Genomic DNA, 20,070 nt, shown 5'->3' with positions numbered 1-20,070 from the left:
AAATTGATGAATGGTGTATGTTTTTTATGTCAGACTTGTACAAGTTTCTGTCATGCTTATGGGATGTCCACAGAGTAATTCTTCTTCGAATGAAAAGGTTTATATTAAATTGCAAGTTTTAAATAATAGAATTGACAAATTTGGAAAGTAAATGACAGTGAGCTGATTTTCCAGGTCAGCTGTGAAAACCTGCAGCTCTCCTTGGTTTACATGAGAACGGCAGAAGGGAGAACCATGCAGGCAGTAGGAGAGAAACTGAGGGATCAGGTGTGTTGGCCATTCTGGTCTGTGTTATAGAGCTTATGGAGCCCCATTAGGGCCAAATTGCTGATATTTGCTATCTATTGCAATTAGAAAAGCAGAGACGGTAAATTGGTATCCTATTCCAAATGCCAATATTTCATGCTAATATATTCCCTCTTTGTTTACTGTGATATGTACTTAGCAGCTGTAAGACAATGAATTATAACTAAACCCAAAACATGGCTCTTGTTCTGTGATAAAAATAGTAAAATTAGTAATGTTTTAGTGGAATTTAGGAAAACTATACTTTGTATAGTTAAGACAGACGTCATGGTAATAGCTACGTGGAGTCAGATTAATAGTATATCGTGATCCTCTACCTGTTTCTGTATCATACATAAATGTTCTTCCAAATAATATCAGCCTTTTCCCACAGTGCTTAGGTTGTTGATATTTCCCATTCTGGTAACTTCCAGATAAGAATGAGGTTGCTTGTCACTGGCATAGAGCTGTACCTATGATTCTGATTATAGAAATTAAAAATGGAATAGGTCTGTTAAGAGTAGTTCATCACCTTGACAGTTCAGGACCTCCACTGCAGTTTTAAATACGTCAGATGATGCACTTTCCTCTTTTCTATTGTCAGCTGGTTCTTCAGATTTAGGGATTTTGGCATCTTTTGTAATCTGAAGGCCTCTGAACCTGGGATACAATTTTTTTTTTCTTTTAGCTGTCAAATGATGCCAAGATGTTCTGTTCATAATAGTCTGACAGCACAGACAATCTCCTGAAATCCAGTTCTTTAGTCAGGTTACAGAGAATACATGATGTAGCTGACATACAAGAAAGTATTCTTTTGTTATTATTCTCTGTTTTGGTGGTCACAAATTTTTACTTCATGCTCTTGATAAAGTAAAAAGATGACACTCTATTAGAAAAGCAGAGCCAGAGGATTAGTAGCATATTTGAAGACAACTGAATTTACCACAACTGGGTGATTTTACAAGCAAAGAGACAGAAAACTAATTTTTATTAACAGCCACAGAAGCTTCTTAATCAGCGTGCACAAAAGTCTTCATTACTGCTTTCCAGCTTTGTAACAGGTTTTTTGCTTATCAAGGCAGTTTGTTCCTAATGTTCAGAAGTCAAACACAGAATCGAAAGCATCATGGCTGTATCACTGAGGTGTAGCTGTACTAGTTCTGGTTTAGGTATTAGCTCATGTGATGCCATCAATTAAATTCAGCAGGGTTTGGAACAGACTTCTATTGCTTAATTTTTGCTTCAAATATGTAAATTTTTCCATAAACTGTGCAAAAATCCGAAGGGTTATAAAACACCGGCATTTTAAAAGATTGCAAGTTAATTATGAAACAGAAAACCTGACTTCTTTCAGCGATGGAGCCTAGCAACTGCTTTGCAGTTATTAAATTTGGTTGATTCTTCATAGTTATTTACTGTCAATTTTAAAAACTAAATTGGCTTTCTACTTGTTGAAATAACTATGTAATTGAACTTGATAGGCTTGAACACCCATCTGAAAGATTATTACAACTATATAGAGCATATTCAAAAATCGTGAACAAAAAAGCCTTCGAGCTTCCTTCCTTCACGCTTCTAGAATAAAGAGCTGTCTATTCTGGTGTGTTGCTGTGGGATAAAAACGAAGGGTCCGGTTAAGCGGGCACAAGTGGGTAGTCTACCTGTACCAAAAGAGGGAAAACGAGCACGAAATTATTCATACCCCAAATATCTGAAGCACCAGCCCTTGACACGAACGGGAGGAACGGGGCAACCAGCTCCAGCTCGGGCTGTCTCTTCTGGCTGTACCACGAGGGGGCAAACACGGCTCGTGGGAAACGGCCGCTGCCGGTACTGCCCAAACGGCAGCGATGGAAAGTCAGAATTTACCCGAAAGAACAAAACCGTGTAGTCCCCCTGACTTTTTGAAACATTATTTATATTTTTAAGTCGCTGTGTGCCCTGTAGCGAGGTGGTGTTTTGTAACTCAAATCTAACGTGATAGATGATGCGCTGTTGTAAGCCTACTCAAATGCCAAGTGTGACAATTTTCTGGTGAGAATTAACCATAAAAAGTAGCCTATTTCAATGATGCATCCAGAGGAGAGCAGAAAAAAAAGTCTAGTGCTGAATTAGACCAATATATCAAAGTGCTTTGTCTATAGTTAATGTCTAAACCACAGGTCCCATTAATCTTCACGTGCCCTGATAATCTGTAGAAAGCTACAGGTCCAGTACTAATTTTGTCTTACTGACCCGTAGCAGCCAAAAGAAGCATCCATTTCATTTACCTCTTGTCAAATGCAGGATCAGCAGTGATCTAGAACGACAGTGTTTTCTGAATATGCGTGTTGCATCTCTTTCCTGGCATTTGTTGCATTTTAATTTCCATTTGTGTTGCCCCTTCTGCTGTTAGAAGCTATTCTGCTTGTCATTAATACACTTTACTGCGACCGGCACCGAGTCAGAATACCTTTAATACTCTGCGCATCCCTGTCATACTGTTATTTTTGTAAACCTCTATCCTGTCAGTCTCGTCGCTATCTCAGGAAGAAATGGAGCTGCATTCTCCTGAGATTCAGATAAACTCATATATGGTTACTGACTTGAATATTAAAAGACAGGTAGGTTGTTTTACCTATAGCTAGATGAAATGACCACAGTTTGTTTGCTCATTTTACTGCATCAGGAAAGCAGGTGCACACCAATCTAGTTGTGCTGGTTCCTCTCTATCTCTCTACCTTTACTTTGCCAAATAACCCTTCAAATAACTGCAACGTGCAGCAGAGACCAGGACCCGATACAGACAGGACAGCAAACAAAGGTGGTTGAGAGATGGTTCCACTACATGTGGCGTGAGCGGGTCAACATTGTCCCCTCTCTCGGGTCTTGGCCTGGACCAACCCACCCCCTAGGAGCCAGAGACAGCATCTTCTCCCAGACACACTGCTGTTGTAGGCAAAGACACATCTGAGAGCCTTGGCCTATACTCTGAAGATCATGTGGGCAGAAAATACACAATGTGTTGGGATTTAAAAGAAATAGACGATTCTGAAACGCTACCATTGAACAAATTCACAATGGCTGCTAAAAATACATTTTATAGGTGTAGCAGAAACATTTCAAAGACTGAACACAAATGGTAAATTATATTTTCCTTATTTTGGCTACTAAATATGTATGACTATTCAACTAAGTAGCTTATCAGCTCAAGAATTCTCAAGTTTCATTACATTTAGCTACATTTATTATTATTATTATTATTATTTCTTACTAACAACAAATGAAAACATATCTATGCAATCACTGGAGTTAAAGAGAGAAAAGACCTTTTAGGTCAGGAAGTTCATCTTCCTGCCACTGCAGCTATTTCCTATTGCTTATTTATTTATGCTTCTCAAATCTAATTTTATATTCCATAAATAGTGAAATAATTCCATCATTTCCATGGTGGAGAGTATTACAGCATTTAGTGTCTCTCGCTATGAAAAATTATCAGAGATATCGTAATATATGGAAACAAGGTATCCTCGTCTTCTTTTTAGTCTCTTTTATATACATTCATCCCTGTGAACTAACAGAGCTAGATAATGCAATGTTTTTTGTTAGTCTCCAGGAACTCTACAGGATATTAATGGCTTTTTGTTCATGACAAGACTAGGGCTGGTTGAGTAGTGCTACCAAAGCTGCTGGCCCAAAGGCTCCACGTACTGCTAGCAAGAACTGCTTTGTGCGCTGCTCTGATCCCAGCCAGAGGCTGCAGAGGAGCAGGATGGATCCTGGCCTGGTCCAAGGCATGCTGTGGAGCACACATTTCACCACGCTGCCCATCTGTTCCTTGCTCACCCAACACTGTGCAAATGCATCAAGCAGCTTCCCTACTGCCTCAGTTCGTCTTTCCTGACAGAGGGTTTGTAGTAAGGGGGAGTGGAGGGAGCAGCACAAGAGATGGGATGTGGAACACTCAGCTTGGGGGACTTTGAGAGGAGGCTGACAGCTCAACATGTTACCGGTCAGGTCTGCCCAGTGGGTCTTCAGTAGGACTGGTTCAGAGTCCTACTTTTGGAAAGGGTCAATAAGTTAAGAACTTTTCCAGGAAAAGACTATTTTCTCCATCTCCTCTTTTAACCATTTCAAAATGAAAGTTTGGGGTTTTGTTTGTTTAAAATCAAAAAGTTGTTTTGAAGAATAAAGTAGTCCTGGGAAAGATGTAAGTAAGCAAGGTCAAAACTGAAGCAGTACACTTTGAAGTTTCCAAAACGAAAGATTATAAATAAACCAATCTTTGTCTTTGCTATTTCAAGGCTGTCCAACCTGAGAGTAACCAGCACATTCTAGGCTCCTTTCCCAAACACATCCCCAGTTCTTTCTGATTCCAAAACTGAGAGAGGCCCTACCTCTGTAAACCCACAGGCATGAATTAATTTTGCTAATTCCACTTTTTCCTCCAAACAAAAGGACCATTTGTATCCCTGTAAATCAAATCGTACCCAGCTCTAAGCAGGAAAAAAATAATTACTCTCCCTTATTGCAGTTTTTCAAGGTGATATAGCCAGAATGGATTAAACCATGTGTGCTTATATTTGGGGTCTTTTCATAGTATCTCATGAAGCTATGCAAGTACCTTCTGTCTTCATCTGCTCCTGTATACCAGCATGAAAGGAAAAACAACCTCCACCCTCCCCCATTCCCCCTGTAATTCAAAGCTGTTGCTAAAAACAAACTTCAAAATGAGGCACAAAGTTTCCATATAGGCAGATGTTATCATCTTGAAATTCTACAGTTACTATATAGTGTCTCAGATCCTTCTTCAGATGTTTGCATAGATCCCGGTGTAGTCAGGTAACAGATACTCTGAATAATCAGAAAGAGGAGTATCAGCTACCCGATGAACTGAATTATCAGTCTCTTGATTTTGAGAGATGAAGGTATAGCATTTAACATGGCATATTACTGCTTTACAGATCTCAGACGAAGGTGTTTCTGAAGCAAGATTTATGTGCCGTTTGTAATCTAGTGAAACATTAATATTTGCAAGGAGACATGGGAGAGATGCATGGCTAACTGATAGCAAGTGGAGATTCTTATTCTCAACCTCAGTGGTGAAATGAGTTGGTTTTTGGTAAGCCAAGTGTGCAGAGAAAAAGTTGGAGGTAATCTAAAAAGTTGACTCATCAGTTAAATAGTGCATGTCTGAAACATCGAACTGTTGCAGCTTTGCTGTTCTGATTAGAACATTTCTGTGGATGGCGCTGTAGAAGTTTGCTAACCACGTCCTTCACATTTGGTTACTTTCCATTTGAGCTGGTAATTACCAAGAGAACCAAGCAAAGATGCAGGTGATGCATTGAACAACCCAGTGATGCCTTTGAAAACAAGCTCCATTAATTTAGTATTAAAATGTCAAGATGATCTTAAGGAATTTGGACAGTATTAAGAATGAGATGACCATTGATACCACTTGCCAGTGCAGTGGCAAGGTGCACTTTTCCAGCCAGTCTGTTTAAAACGGAACATCACAGACAAGGATCTCTGGCACCAGAGCCAACAGACTATGCTGATTGTTCCTAATTTGAGCATTTTCCATTTGAAGGAACAGGCCTGCCTTTTAGGTGGGTGTCCGCTGTGTAGAAAGATTTCTGTCACCTGCTGAAACATTGCTGGCAAGAGGGGGTTCTTGGCGGTGACATCTGAGTTGCCAGTTGCAGTAGCTGTGGACACAGACCTGGTATCTGACATGTCCTGTGAGGTCATTTCCAGGCTGGTTGGAAAAATGGTTGAACAGAAATCTGCAAGTGATCTGTCAAGCTGTCTGCACTAGTAGAAAGGTATTAGAAACAGGCTTACTCGCCATCTGTCCGCATTGGCAATCGGTGGAAAAAGGGGAATGAAATACAAGTAGCCCATAGGTTATCACTGTACAAAATTATTTGATGAAGAGCTTGAGCCCTTTCTTCCCATAGTGCTGAGAAAACTCAGGCAAGAGTCTCCCTGCAGGAAAACATCATCTTGCCATAGGGTTTTGTAGAAAGTCCCTGTGGCTCCTGCCTGCAAGAAGGACAGGGGGCACTGATGTGACTGTGATGCAGAGCCAGTGGGGTGACCCGCAGCAATAACCTCGGGTTTGCTTCAGCAGAGACGTAATGCGTGGCCTCTCCTTGCTTGCCGGTGGACCCGTTATGGTGGGGATCCTGCCTGTCAGGATTTGCACTTAAAAATGAAATTCAGGACGGTGAAGAGCCCTGACAGTCTCAGTAGGATGAATGCGAAGTTTAAGCTTTCAAAATAGGTAATTCTATAAGTTTTGATGGAGTTTGATACTTTCTTGGAAAAGAATGAGACTATTAGTTTGAAATTATTTGGGTTATATTTAGTTCAACGGATAGTGGTAGGCAAGGCTTTGCACAATTGAATGACTGTCATTATTCTGCTGTTACCAGAAGAAAGCTGCAGTAAAAAGCCATATGACAGACAGTTTCAGGAATATGGAAGTACAATAAAACCCTAAACTTAGAAAGGAAATAACTTTTCCAGGCAAGACTATACACATTCAGTAAAACTACATCAAACTGGATTACAGTATTTTTGATTACAGGAAATATAGTGGAAAGCAGCATTCATGATGCTCTCTCTTTTCTGAGTCAAATTATGTAACATTTTTAGACATTGAGAAACCAATAACAGAACAGGTAAAACATTTTTACTTTTAACTTAACTAAAATACTGATGGAAAGGAATCATAAATAAATTACATTAGCATTAGTTATGTAACAAATATAGCCATGTAATAAGTTCAACTACCATTTTATTAATTGACATGCAGTTAATTAGAATCTTAATTAAAGAAATCTCAAATATTTATACACTCAGTATTTTTTACTCACCTGATTGCTCTGATGACAGTTTTAAGAGCAGGGGTGAGATCTTCTACTGACACATCACACTGGCACCCTTTATCATCATAAACATCATCTGTTCCAAGACTGGTGTCAGCTGCAAAATACAAGAGCAGACTAAACAAGCAGCATTTAAAAATCTCTTCCTTAGTGTTTTCTAACGGCCTGCACAATGGTTTGGAAAAATAAGGACTATAAATCAAATGAGACAGAGCTTCATCAGTTTATGAACTCTATCATGCACTTGTGTGTGTCTATGCTTGTGTCATAAAAGGCCTGGGTAATCCCCAGTGTAAATAGTAAAAGTTAGAAAGGAAAAAGGTCCTGTTATTTTTCAAACAAATTAATAGTTGAGTACCAGTATGTCTGTTCCTCATGTCTCACTGTTTTTCATCACATTCTCTGTCTTAAAAGGAAAGTAGTGAGCTAACAGATGTAATGGCAGAATCAAAAGATGCTGAAGTTATATTCTTTTTTTTTACCACTATGGATCAGCCTGACACTGAAGACAAAGGAGAAGATCCATTTCATTTAATGAGGAGGCTGTGGAATGATCCAATGCTTTATTACAGGTGAAGATAAACAAAGTACCTTTTTACCAGCAATAAACAGAGGATGACATCCATCATGGATCAACTGCCATTTTAAACCTCAGAGCCATGTAGATACTGCAGTTTTCCTTTGCAACAGGAGCTTAAGCCAAGTTACTGTATTTATTTGCCTGAAAAAAATAGATCCTCTACCCTTTCCTAACACCACCTCTGCAGAGTTACCATTTGAGAATTAGCTAGAAAACTCAGGAGTGCACAGTGTACCTCAATGCACAAAGAAAACGGGGACTGATGCATGACCAAGAAGGTTTACAAACTTAAAATGTGCTGGAATGGGAACAAAGCAAGGAGAGCAGAGTCAGTGGATGCCTGTACATCATATATGTCTTGAAGGCACATGAAGTACAGGAAAACTCTTGAAGGTAGGTGTTTTTTCCTCCTAAACCATCTTTCTTCAACTGCATAAAGTCCAGATGCCTACTAGGTGAAGAATTTCATCCAAGGTTCGTGTATTTCAACATTCAAGTGTCTCTGCTTCATGAGGAAGAGAGTGTGAAACAGAAGAGTGACATGAAATAGAGAAAAAAGGGTGGGATTCAGTAACTCTCAGTAATGGAGATTTCTTCCCAGCCCTATGTTCCTGCCTACATTCATGCTGTTATTTAAAACAGGCTTAGTCATCCAGAAACACTGCAAGCAAACCATTTCAGAGGCTCCTATTATAAGCAGATTTGAAGCGCAATCAGACACAAATGATTTAAGGACATTTTTTGCAAGATCCTTTTTCAGAAAGACAGTATATTAAAGATGAAAAATATTCTTTGCCCGTCAGAAGTGCCTGGAAATTTCATGGTACCTTTTACATCTAATAGGAATTCTATCTTGGCATAAACAGCATTTTACAAGGCTGCATCTTCAGGAACTGGTATTCCTGCATTGTTGTCTTCACAGAGTTGATATTTGTCCATAATAATTTATTTTGATGACTCTGGCTACTTCATTACCCTCGAGAATATAGTTTCTTTTTTGACTACTGCTGAACTGGTACACTCATGAGGAACATCTGCTGTAGCTTTGAAGAGCAGGAGATTTTATCTTTGACAGATCAGCTTCATACAGGAAGAAAGATGGTTTATAGCCAAGTTAATAATATTTAAGTACATATGAAATAATAAATGCAACCTTAAAAAAGAAGTTTTATACTGTAAAAGTGAATTTTTTATACAAAACTGAAATTTCCTCTTCCATGTTATTACTGTAAGTCATGCCTACAGTGATGACAAAAGCGCTTTTTTCTCACACTCTTTCATGAGCTTTCATGACTTGGCTTATCTTACTGGTGAAATACATATTTCTCTCCATCTCTCTTGCCTAACTAACATTTGGATGCCTGCCCAGAAATGCAATTAGCTGAAGTAAACTATGTTATTAGTTTGATAGGTATATACATTACCTACGCCCCTCCCCCCCCCCCAAAAAAAAAAAAAAAAAAAAGTGCTAAGTATTCCACAACACTAACTTTCCAGGTGTCATCCCTGATCAGCCTCGCCAGTTACTTCTCCCAGTGCTGAAATCTCCCAGCTCATTTCTAAATGCCATACTAAACCCAAAGCTTTTTATGCTGCTGGTATTTCCAGTGGCTCTCTAAGGTTTGAATCTACTCAGTTATGCCAGTGTAAATTAGGAATAATTCTGCTGAGGGCACAAGAGCTACAACCCAGTGAAACAAGAGACTCCAACTTGAAAGTTTAAAATAAACATGTTTCTGAATGGTTGTCTCACTGATATGGTCCTGGGTCCTTTGCCAAGTACAGTGTCACTAATAAAAAGGCTTCCTTAGCACAGTATATCTTTGCAGAACTGTTTTGAGAACAGTGTGATACAATTGTGGTATTCCATGTTGCTCACATGTGGATAAAAAGATCAGCAAAATCTTTAGACAGATGCTGAAAAATTCTTCTAAATTTAAACCAGCTTTAAGAAGAGCTACCGCTCCTAATAGATCACTTTCTTTTTTTCCTTTCTAATATTCCTACTGACATGAATTTCCTTCTTTATGGCAGGCACTCGGTACCACATCTCAATAAAACTTGTGAAAAGCCAGAAACCTTGTTTGATTCATATGGGAAACATTCCTGTTTCTTTAGAATACTGAGCCGACTTGGGAAAAAGTTTGGGAGATGCAGAGTAACAATTTGGAAAAAAAAATCCACACTGAAATCAAAGTTCACATTCTGATGAGTCTTTCCAGTGGAAGCTCATGTTGTGTACGATATAGTTACGAGGTGAGATGTACTTGTACCGCTTCCGTCCCTCTCGAGTTTATCCTTGAGGTCGGGGCTGTGTTGGGGTCAGTTTGGCTGCTCTGGCAGCTCCAGCATGTTAAAACCCGGGCCAGTTCCCAGGCAGGGCTAAGCCATGGCCCCTGGCAAGCCTCACTCCCAGCTCCTGCCTGTTCCCAGAGGGAGCCCTCCCCATCACTAACGGGGCAGCTAGACCCCCTGGTGCTAGCTGATGCTTAGCTCTGCACACATCTGCTTCGTCCTTCCCCGTACCCTTTGTCCATGTCTCCTGCTCTGCTGAGGTGGCTGTGCACGGTCCAAGTGGGCTCCACAAGGAACCTTAGGCAGCAGCTGCTCTGCATGAACTTGGCCGCTCTGCTAGGCCTTCCTAGGGTTAGCACGGGTTGTTCTTTCTCTCCAGGAGCCTCTACCACCAGCTAAACAGGCCTTTCAAGTCTGTTGCTTGGGCAGGTCACAAATCCGGTCTCAACGATGGCCAAAGTGGTTTTTAATACCGATTTAGACATACTCCTGCAAATCTCCCTAAGAAGGGGTGTCAGGCAGTCTGACAATCCAGGAACAATTCCCCTTTTCTAATACCAGCATCTTTACAATTCAGGATGTATTTTAGAATCATAAAATCATAGAGTTGTTTAGGTTGGAAAAAACTTTTAAGATCAGCAGGTCGAATCGTTAACCCAGCACTGCCAAGTCCGCCACTAAACCATGTCCCTGAGCACCACATTTACACGTCTTTTAAATACGTCCAGGGATGGTGACTCAACCACTTCCCTGGGCAGCCTGTTCCAATGCTTGTCAGCCCTTTCAGGGAGAATTTTCCCTAATATCTAATCTGCAGCCCTTTCGATGAAGAATTTTCTCCTAATTCCCAATCTAAACCTCCCTTGGTGCAACTTGAGGCTGTTTCCTCTTGTCCGATTGCTTGTTACCTGGGAGAAAAGACTGTCACTCACCTCTCTACAACCTCTGATTTTTATCTGTAAAATGTTTATTTCACAACTGCTGCGGCACCTACTGTTGTCTTAGAATCTTTGACATTATTTACTTTGGGCTACATCTTGTCTTTGCCGCTATTTGATTTCTTCCAATTTCTTCCTGAAGAGCAGTCTTTGATTTACTCACACATCAGATCAGCACTTAACAAGAAATAAAAAAGGCATGCACAAGTCATTAAAATAATCTTGATATTTCCCCATTTGTCACAGTATTTACGTACTCTTCATGCAAACTTCAGTCATTTATGATCACCCCAAATGAACGGGAAAAAATTACACTGTTCTGAAACACTGCATCACCAACAAAAAAGTTACAAGTTTGAAGCTGCATTTCATATGGCTCTGTGCAGAAGTTACGCACAAGGCTTGATTTATATTTCTGTAAATAACATGTGTCCTTTCTCAGAAGTGTTTTCTGTTGTTTAATAACATGCTTTGGCATTGGGAAAACTGTGACACTGCTCTGATCACCCTCATAGCTTCATGCTTTCAATGTCAGTAACGCTCAAGTAATTGTGTTCCTGTTTAACAGAATCAAAAAGATTTTGTACTCCAATTTGTTTTCTGGGAACTGCCATACGCTAGCAACAACAATTCAGATTAAGAAGCTCATGTGCCGACACCACGAATAGTCCTGTGGAAGTGCTCCTAACGTAGCGATTGGTATGGTGATCCCAACACAGACCTTTTGACTTGCTTTTTGGAAGCCTTTGGAAGCACTTAGGTCTTACTCTGACTGTGTAGGAAGTAGTTAGGGCTGTTCATGTGGGTGATCTAAATTGTTCTGCTGAGGCTGAGTCCCCACCTTTTAGACGTGACAAAACCTAAATAGGTGCCTGAAGTTACCAGTCTGAATATGACTCTTAATGTAATAAGTTAAACTGTAGATGTTACAGCACAGTGTTTTGTCAACTTGGTTAAAAAAGCACTGATTCGGGAAAAAAGTCTGATTGATTTTCATAGTAATGCACGACTCAAGGTAAGAAATGGACGGTGGCCTGATGGTGTGGAGTTACATCAAGCCATAGTGTATAGCCATCATTCAAAATCCAGAGTTCAACTTGGGAACTGAAGTCCAAGCACTTCATAATGCAGCTCCGTAGCCTGCTCCAAGCGCAGAGTTGCTCTGGCTGCCCAGGGCAGGCGTGCAGGGTGCCCCAACGTGACACGCTCATCTCCAAACTCATTTTCTGTGTAAGTGGTCAGAAAGAAAACGAGTGAAGAATTCAGTGCATCTGACTTCTGGGCAAGTAAAGTTAAGACATAAATTCAAAACTTTTGGAGGGCAGGCTGTCCCTGCGGGAGGTGCCAACACAGAGCTCTGCTGCGGCAGGGGTGCCCAGGCAGCTGCTTTAGCGTTAGGCTCCAAACTGCCTTACTCTTAAACGGCTGCTGAGCTCGGATGACTGCTCTTGTTCAAGAAGCAATGCTGCCACCTTCATACTGCCATTACGCTATTCTTTCAGCCCCTTTTGCAAGTAACGTAGAGCCTCTGTTACGCTGCTCTAGGTAGTGCCTAGGGTGCCTACGAGGTAGGTGCATTTCGCGCAGCTTTACGCTGCCTTTGAAGTAACTTTCTTCACCCTGAGCATTTGCTGTGGGGAGCTAGAGATTTAGCCTATATTCTCTAAAAAATGGAGGTGCCCTGTACATATTTTATAGTATTCCACAAATGTCATAATGCACAGAGTGTTTCACAAAATCTCAGTTACATTTTCCCCCTCAAAACTTATTCTAAGTACAAACATCTTCATGGTTCATACAATTAATGCAATTTCCCTTTATCAAAATAAAATGTACCCCAGCCTAGTGCCTTTGTTTAAATTTGTTTCATGAAACTTCTCGCCTCTTCACAAGCTGTCATTTTCCTGTTTGTTGAATCGTGAATACAAATCCACTACTCCTAGAAGTGACTTTCTTTCAAATTTTCCTTTGCTTTAAAACATAAACAAGCTGAGTCTTTCAGTGAAGAGTTCACATAAATCATTTTACTGTGATTGCTTGCTAGGCTCCATAGGAAAAGTCATCTGAAAAAAGCAACACTAATTGGGATGGAACTTAATCACACACTTAATGATAAGAACGCCCAAAGCACCCCCAAAGAGGGAAAGGCTGCAGCCCATGTTTACATGCTTTCCAGAGCAGAGGCCAGAAAAAGGAAGCCCAAGGGAGTGAATCGTGTATTTATTTCTTTGATGCCTGAGAAAAACAAAAGGCTTTCTTGTCATCATGAAAGAAGGAAGAAGGCAGGACAAGTAAGTTTCCATGAACGTGCTCTTCAGGTTAGATGCTTAATACTTGTTCTAGCAAATGACACAAAAATCCCTGGGAGTACCCAGCAGTATCCATGTGGCAAAATTAGGAAACGGGGAATAAGGACGACAACATTTGAAAAAGTGGCTTACAGGGAGTTTTTATGAAATGGTTGCCACTTCCATGCTGGAAAGCAGTTTCTCATGAGAGGAAGGAAACTGGTGTCTCCTGGAAGGAGGAGCACTTCTGCATGAGCTTGCAGGAGCTCCTTTCCCTTCTGAGCCCCCACCCGGCAGGCAGCGCCTGCGAGGAGTGCAGGAGTGCTGTTCCCTTCCCTGCCATCTTCCTCCTGAGAAAGGCAAAACTTCCCAGATGGGGAAGGGAAGAGGACATCAGAACTGGAATTTGGTATCTGCAGTGCCATATGAAGCAGAATATCATAAAGAATATCCCCAACAACATTTCATATGTGAAAAGCTCAAATTTGGCCAAAATGGATGACAGGATTGATAGAAAGTTTTTTACATATTCTTGGTATAATTATCTAGTCTCCTTTCTTTGGAAGTGCAATTTTTTAAGGTCAGAAACCTAATCTATAACACGAAATATATAGAAAAATCTATAACAGAAACCTTATCATATAATGCAGGCAAGTTCCAAATATCTAAAATTCTAGCATTCCCTTCTAACAACTCTCCATTATCTTTAGTTATTATTTAACTTCACAAAAAATTTCTACACTGGCAAGATTTCATGGAACAGCTCCCACTATTTAATTAAAAAGGAGTCCTCTTCATTTTCAGTGATGATCTGGAAGACCAGGAGACTTTCTAAAAACAATTCATTATATGCACAATAATTGTGCAGTTAAAATGGCTGATGTTATTATAAATAGCAGCATATTAGCCAGCAAGTTCAGATGGCCATGTGAGAACAGTAAGAAAGAAAAATACTAGGTGACTCTAAATGTGTGTTTTTCATGTATTTTTAGATACACATCTGTTATTTTATCTACGCCACACACAAGAAGTTAAACCTGTAAAAGAAATTGCAGATATATAGGATAAGATCTAGAACTGTGGATGAACAAGCTAAATGTCACATCTAATTGACCGTCTCCCTGCAAGACCTGGTAGCACACGTCAGTTGACATGATGTCTGATATTCCATGAGGTTTACAGACGTCCTGTGCCCTGGGAGATTGCTAGGTCCTGTTGTTTGAAGGAGGTGGTAGCTGTGGGCAAAGGGAGAGAGGAGGATGGCAGCTTTAGATTCAGATAGCCACAGGAGCGTTCTGTATTTTAAAAAGCCATGAAGGGTTTCCCCAGTGAAAACGTTCCTCAAATGTTTCAGATTTGGTGCCAGTGTGTTACGTGGTGGTTGGGAAGCTTTATGAGCGTGCTCCCGAAACTACTGCTTAACTCATTCGTTTATTCTTCACTGCAGATGAGGTTTTCTGAAATCCATGCAAATCATCCATCTGTGTGGTGGTCTGCGGCCGTCCCTCATGGAGCTGAGCTTGCTGATCATTCACCTGTGACCACCAAGTAAGCACTTAGTCCAGCGAGCAACGGTGCACAGCAAGTTCCTCGAGATGTATCATAAAGAGAGAGACTAAATTATGGACCCATATGGTCAGGACCTTGGTTGGAATAAACTAAAATAGTGCCTTAAAACCAACGGCCTGTACTTACTTACACAAAATGATGAAGTGACTCAGAGCTTAGATCAGAATGCCAGATCTTCCTAATTAATTACAGTGACAATGGTAATAAATGAGAGCTCTATCATCAAGTTAAACAATCACAAGAAAATAAATCTCCTGTCTAGCACAAATTGATATATTGCTAATAAAATGTCATTTAGTCCCATCATCTGGGGTTTATACAAATTGAGCAGCTTTGTTTTGACATCTTACAGCTTCATTTTGAATCAGCAAATTTAAGCTAACCAAGATGTAAAAGCAACCAAACTAAGGGCCTTTGCCACATCAAGTGAACCTTATACAAGGTCAAGATGTTTGTGCTACTGAAAGGAAAATCTGTCAATTTTGCAATACATAAATCACACGGTAGTATCTGAGGACATGGGGGCTGAAATGCACAATTGCATTCTTTCCATGGCTTTTATAATATACTCTACCCTGAGGATCTTGTGCAAGTACTCTGTAGGGAATGAAAGGCTAGAGGTCGTGTGAGCGTGTAATGTTCAGGGATGGTGCAAGAAATCAAATATATCCTTAGGGATTTCTTGCTAATTAATCAAGTGAAATAAGTTTGTAATATCTCCAGTGCTGCATGCTTCTGATGTTTTATTCAAAAAGCCACACAGTCTCTAAGTTACAGTAAAGGCACTATAACTCATTTAGAGGCTTAGAAGCATGGGATGGTAGAAAAAAAAATGATAGCGCATTTTTGTCCCTCACTGAGAACTGCATCCACAACACCGTATCACTTCATTAAGCAGAAAAGCTTCTGTTCCTCAGAAATCGAGGCAAGCAGAAAAAAAACAGGGCAGGAATGCCAGTGCCTTCACGGGAGAGATTTTGTGAGGTGAGACTCTGTGGCTGGATCTATGCTACCTACATACAACGAGGCACGGGCACGGTGTCTTAGGTAATGGCATGAGATCACCTGTACTATTTAACCACTTGCACAGACCCTGGCACGAGTTTGGTCCCTGCCAGTGGGTATTCTCATGCGCTGGGGGCTGTTCCCCATGGGCAGTTTGGCTGTGTTTTCCCTGGTTTTGGTGCAGGGACACAAGCCGTACTGCATGAGAAGACCCTGGGGCCAGAGGTCTCCTGGCTCATTTTGTGGTGCGTGGGTGGCTGTGTGCGGCTCCAAGGTCAGGCAGCACCTTCACCCATGTGACATGGCATTCCTTCAGGGGAGGCTCTTGCACAGCCCTGTAGGATTCTTCTGTCCTTCTGTGTGCTTTGTAAAGCTTTGGTATTTACGATTCTTGATTGGTGGAGATTTCCCTTTGATCTGCTTGGTCCTGAGAATTCCCTTTTAGACTGATAACTGGGATTTGAAATACAGCGTCCTGGCACCTCCGTTAATTTGCACAGGATCTCCACTTCAACAAGAGTTCTGGCAGTTGTGAGCCACATGTCACCAGAGTCTGGGCATATATTTAAAATCAGATTATGTAAGTCTTTGTTTTCAATTTCACCCTCCTGCGCTGCTGTTAAATGCTCCGGAGAGCATCTGCAGCCATGCCACCAAAGACCTCTCCAGCCATCAAAGCTCTCTCAGGTTTGGATTCCATTTGTGAATGCACATATGTAGCTGAAATAATTGCTGTTGTTGCCAGGCCCATTTTGGCAATAGCAATAAATGGTTTATAGGCAGTTTCACAGGACTGTTGCTACCCATAAATAAAGCCATTTGTGCAACAGTTTTAGTCATACTGTTCTAAGGCTGCTATGCCAATATCCTTTTGGGAGATACCTGTGGCCAGCTTAAGTGTTTTCCTTGCTGCCAAGAAACTCTCCTGTGGTTTTAATATCCAGTGGGGAAGTGTTAGTAAAGCTTTTGTTACTGGGTAGCCTAAGAGGAAGGCTACTACGTTTTCAATCATGTTAGCCTCTTAGCTGCCTCCATAAGCTCCTGTTTGGATTAGAAACCTCCCTTTACAGGCCAGTTTCTAATTGCTGATGTTTAGTTTTTCCAGCAGTCTCTGATGGTTTTGGCCCAGATTGCAACCGTGTCCTTTATTAGAACTCAATCAGCCCTACAAAGTCACTGTGTTGACTGTCTATCTGTCTTAGATCATCCTCATATGCTAACAATTTCTCTTCCTTTCTGAACCCTCTACTCATATATTTGCTTCTTTGCTTTATGTTTACACAGAGTTCAGTGCGCCTCACCTTCATAGCGAGGTAGTTCCTCCTCTGCATGTGCTAACACTAATGCTAGTGCTAATGCTCTTTGATCATTTACAAGCCCAGATCTCATACAGTGAAAAAGAAATCAAGCAAATATCTGAGTGTCTTCTCTTTTGGAAGGGGAAGTTCATAGTGAGAATTTAATTATTTTTTTATTAGATCACTGATGTAAAGTTTTGACACTGGACTAGGTACCCAGTACTACGTTGTCACTGTCCAAAAGGCCTATTGCAAGTGTCATTTCTGCTCCCCCCAAACATGCTAGAGGTGTAAGAAGCACCAGAAGGACTGGCTGTTCAAGGGACATATTGTTTTGTGTCCAGACTTTCATCTTGAAAGGGGTGGCTTCTGGTTTGGCTTGAAGATCAGCCCACCAAAATAATAAATCCCTTGGCCAGAGAACATCTGAAGAGGAAACAGGAGGACCTGACAACAGAGAGGAATTAATGAAATGCTGCAAACACTGTATTTTAATCCAGTGAAAAACCGCAAGATGTTCTAACACAAGTACATCACCTCCAGATCCCTTTCATTGAGCTATTGAACTCAGAAAGCCTATCGAACTATGAAACTGGTAACACACACAGAGAGAAAAACATCAAGGTTGGTGGGGCCTGACTTTCCCTGCAACGGGCTGGGGAAGGCAGCAGGGAGCTGCCTCTCAGCAGTGAGCGCAGCTGACAACTCTCTGATGACACCAGTCCTAGAAGTAGTTGGATGAGGTCCCAGAGTGGAAACTTGGCATTTGCCTAAAAGCTGGAGACAATGGAAGCTGTTCCTTCTGCCATGGATGAGAAATTGGTCGTATCTGTTGGCCCCAGTTCATAAGGGTGGACTAGTACCTGGAAACCACTGACCAGGAAACAGGCTGTGCTCGCCCTGAGGAGTGGGAAGATCTTTAAGAGTTTACAGACAGCAATAAACTCTGTTGTTGTTATCTCTTACCTACAGATATACCCAAGGTGCCGTTTATGCCACCTTTTCTGTGAAAGGGAGACATAAGAGGGAACACGATCTTCTCATGCAGGTCATTGCTATTAATGACAACACGCACAGGACAAAACAGAGGACATGCTGAGGAAATGTGTCTGTGACAAATGGGCTGATGAAAAACTAAACGGATGCTTGAGTGAGGTGCAGGCTTCAGGGCTGGAGAGAAGTGAGCCGCTGATACCCCGGGAGTGTGCTCAACAAATTACTCTCTTCTTAGGTCACTTCCAGGCACAGTATGAGTTACGGGGGTTTAACCTATGAAATCACTTCTGGCCTGGTTTTGGGGAGATACTCATGCTATATAAGTGATTACATAGGGAGCCTAAATTTAGACAGGGTAGCTTCAACCTCACACTGGTACCTAGAGCATTTCTCACTTCCCATTGTAGAGCAAGTGGCCTTGTTCCAGCTCCATGTCAGCGTGAGACCCAGGCCAGCATCACACAGCTCCTGTGCTGCAGCTGCCAAGGGACATGAGCCAGGGCCTGTGCCCCAGAACAGGGCGAGGAGTGGTGAGCAGCCTGGACAGCAGCCTGGTGGCTGGTGTGCCCCAGTAGCTCACTGTAACACAGCCAGATTCAGGATTCGTGCAACTGAGAGGTCTCTGTGGGGGAGGACTAGCCTGGAACGATGACCTTAGCAAACACTGTTGGCTTGTCTTGTTTGCCCTTCAGGAAACCTTTATTTACCCAGGCTTTTCCTGAAGAGATGTGTTGTGTAGGATGTCCTCAGCTGAGGGATGGGGCATTTCAGTTCAATGGGTATTTTGCAACCTACATGTCTGTAATAATATGTACTCTTAAAAAGGAAGCAGACACCAAAATCACACCTCTGTCTAAGTAGTTTTACCACAGCTGTTGCATGGAACATGCACGATTGCCATCATAGAAAGAGTTTAAAATTATATCTGTTTACTTGATTTATGTTGTACCTTTCCCATACAGTCAGGGTCACTGTCTCCCGTTGTAGCCGATTGGTTTGTTTCCCTTATTTTCTACCTGGGGGTCCCACAAGAAAGAACAAAATGTTCCTAAGTTGGCAAAAATATGAATGGAGAAACCCAAATCCAAATGCACCGGGGCAGCGGTACCCCCAGAGCTGTGCAAGTGCACTTTTCAGTGCCGGACCCGGCCCTTACAGAGCTCGGGCTCAACTGGTGCTCTCGGCTCCTGCCTCTTCGGGGGCTGCTCTGCCCCGCGTCGGTGCTCCCCGCGCAGAGGAGTCACTGTCTCTGTTTTGGCAAGCTTTTTTTTGCAGATGAAGACCTTTGCCTGAACACTGGCTAGTTTAATGCCAGGGAGGACCCTAGCTGGTGAATGGAGAGCAGAGAAGGGACAGCACAGGAGGCAGTCTGCGGGAAAGGCTATGTTGTTGCCTGCTGCGGGATCAGCAAGCCATTTTCCCAAAGGTCCACTTCTTCACATGTTAGGAGTCCTTCCTGCGTCTAAAACACCCTTTAGAAAGCAACACATAAGAGCAGTAACGCTAGTTTTGTTTGCTAAAGCCACCTGCCTTACTGAACCCGATAAAACCCTGTAAAACTTAAAGCACCTGGTAGTATATCTCTTGGTGGCAGGTGACTGTATCGCCACTGGGGGTAAGAGGGCACTTCCCAGCTCCTCAGCAAGCTCCTCTGCCTGCGGGGGCCCGTGCCTTACAAGCTGTGCGCTCGGCTAGCAAGGGTGCAGCCCGTGCAGCCTTGGCCATGGTGCATGGCCCACCAGCACGAGGCAGCAGGTTTGGGCAGCAGCTTTGGTGGGAGAGGGGCCATGACGGCAGCACTGCTGCAGCCAAATCCGTGGGATGTGTTTAGTCCCCCTGCAATTTTCTGTAGTGACCCTCTCTTCCACCAGTTGCTCCAGAGACACAAGATTTCTTATTAAAAAAAAATCATTTTGGCACGCTCTTTGAAGTGGGCTATAG

The 20,070-nt window shown here is 41.9% G+C and overlaps 1 protein-coding gene across 1 annotated transcript in view; it reads right to left on the bottom strand.

The window, feature by feature from the left end:
- KCNQ5 (potassium voltage-gated channel subfamily Q member 5) overlaps nt 1-20,070 on the bottom strand; it is a 122,942-nt gene that overhangs the window by 4,380 nt on the left and 98,492 nt on the right. Inside the window, exon 12 of the mRNA XM_037392966.1 lies at nt 7,149-7,257. Within this exon, the coding sequence (XP_037248863.1) occupies nt 7,149-7,257 (109 nt within the window). The remainder of the gene's footprint in view (nt 1-7,148; nt 7,258-20,070) is intronic.

This window comes from Falco rusticolus, chromosome 6 (genome assembly GCF_015220075.1).
Source record: "Falco rusticolus isolate bFalRus1 chromosome 6, bFalRus1.pri, whole genome shotgun sequence".
Taxonomy (NCBI): domain Eukaryota; kingdom Metazoa; phylum Chordata; class Aves; order Falconiformes; family Falconidae; genus Falco; species Falco rusticolus.
The sequence above is the reverse complement of the archived record's forward strand: the minus strand, read 5'-3'. Positions and strand labels throughout refer to the sequence as shown.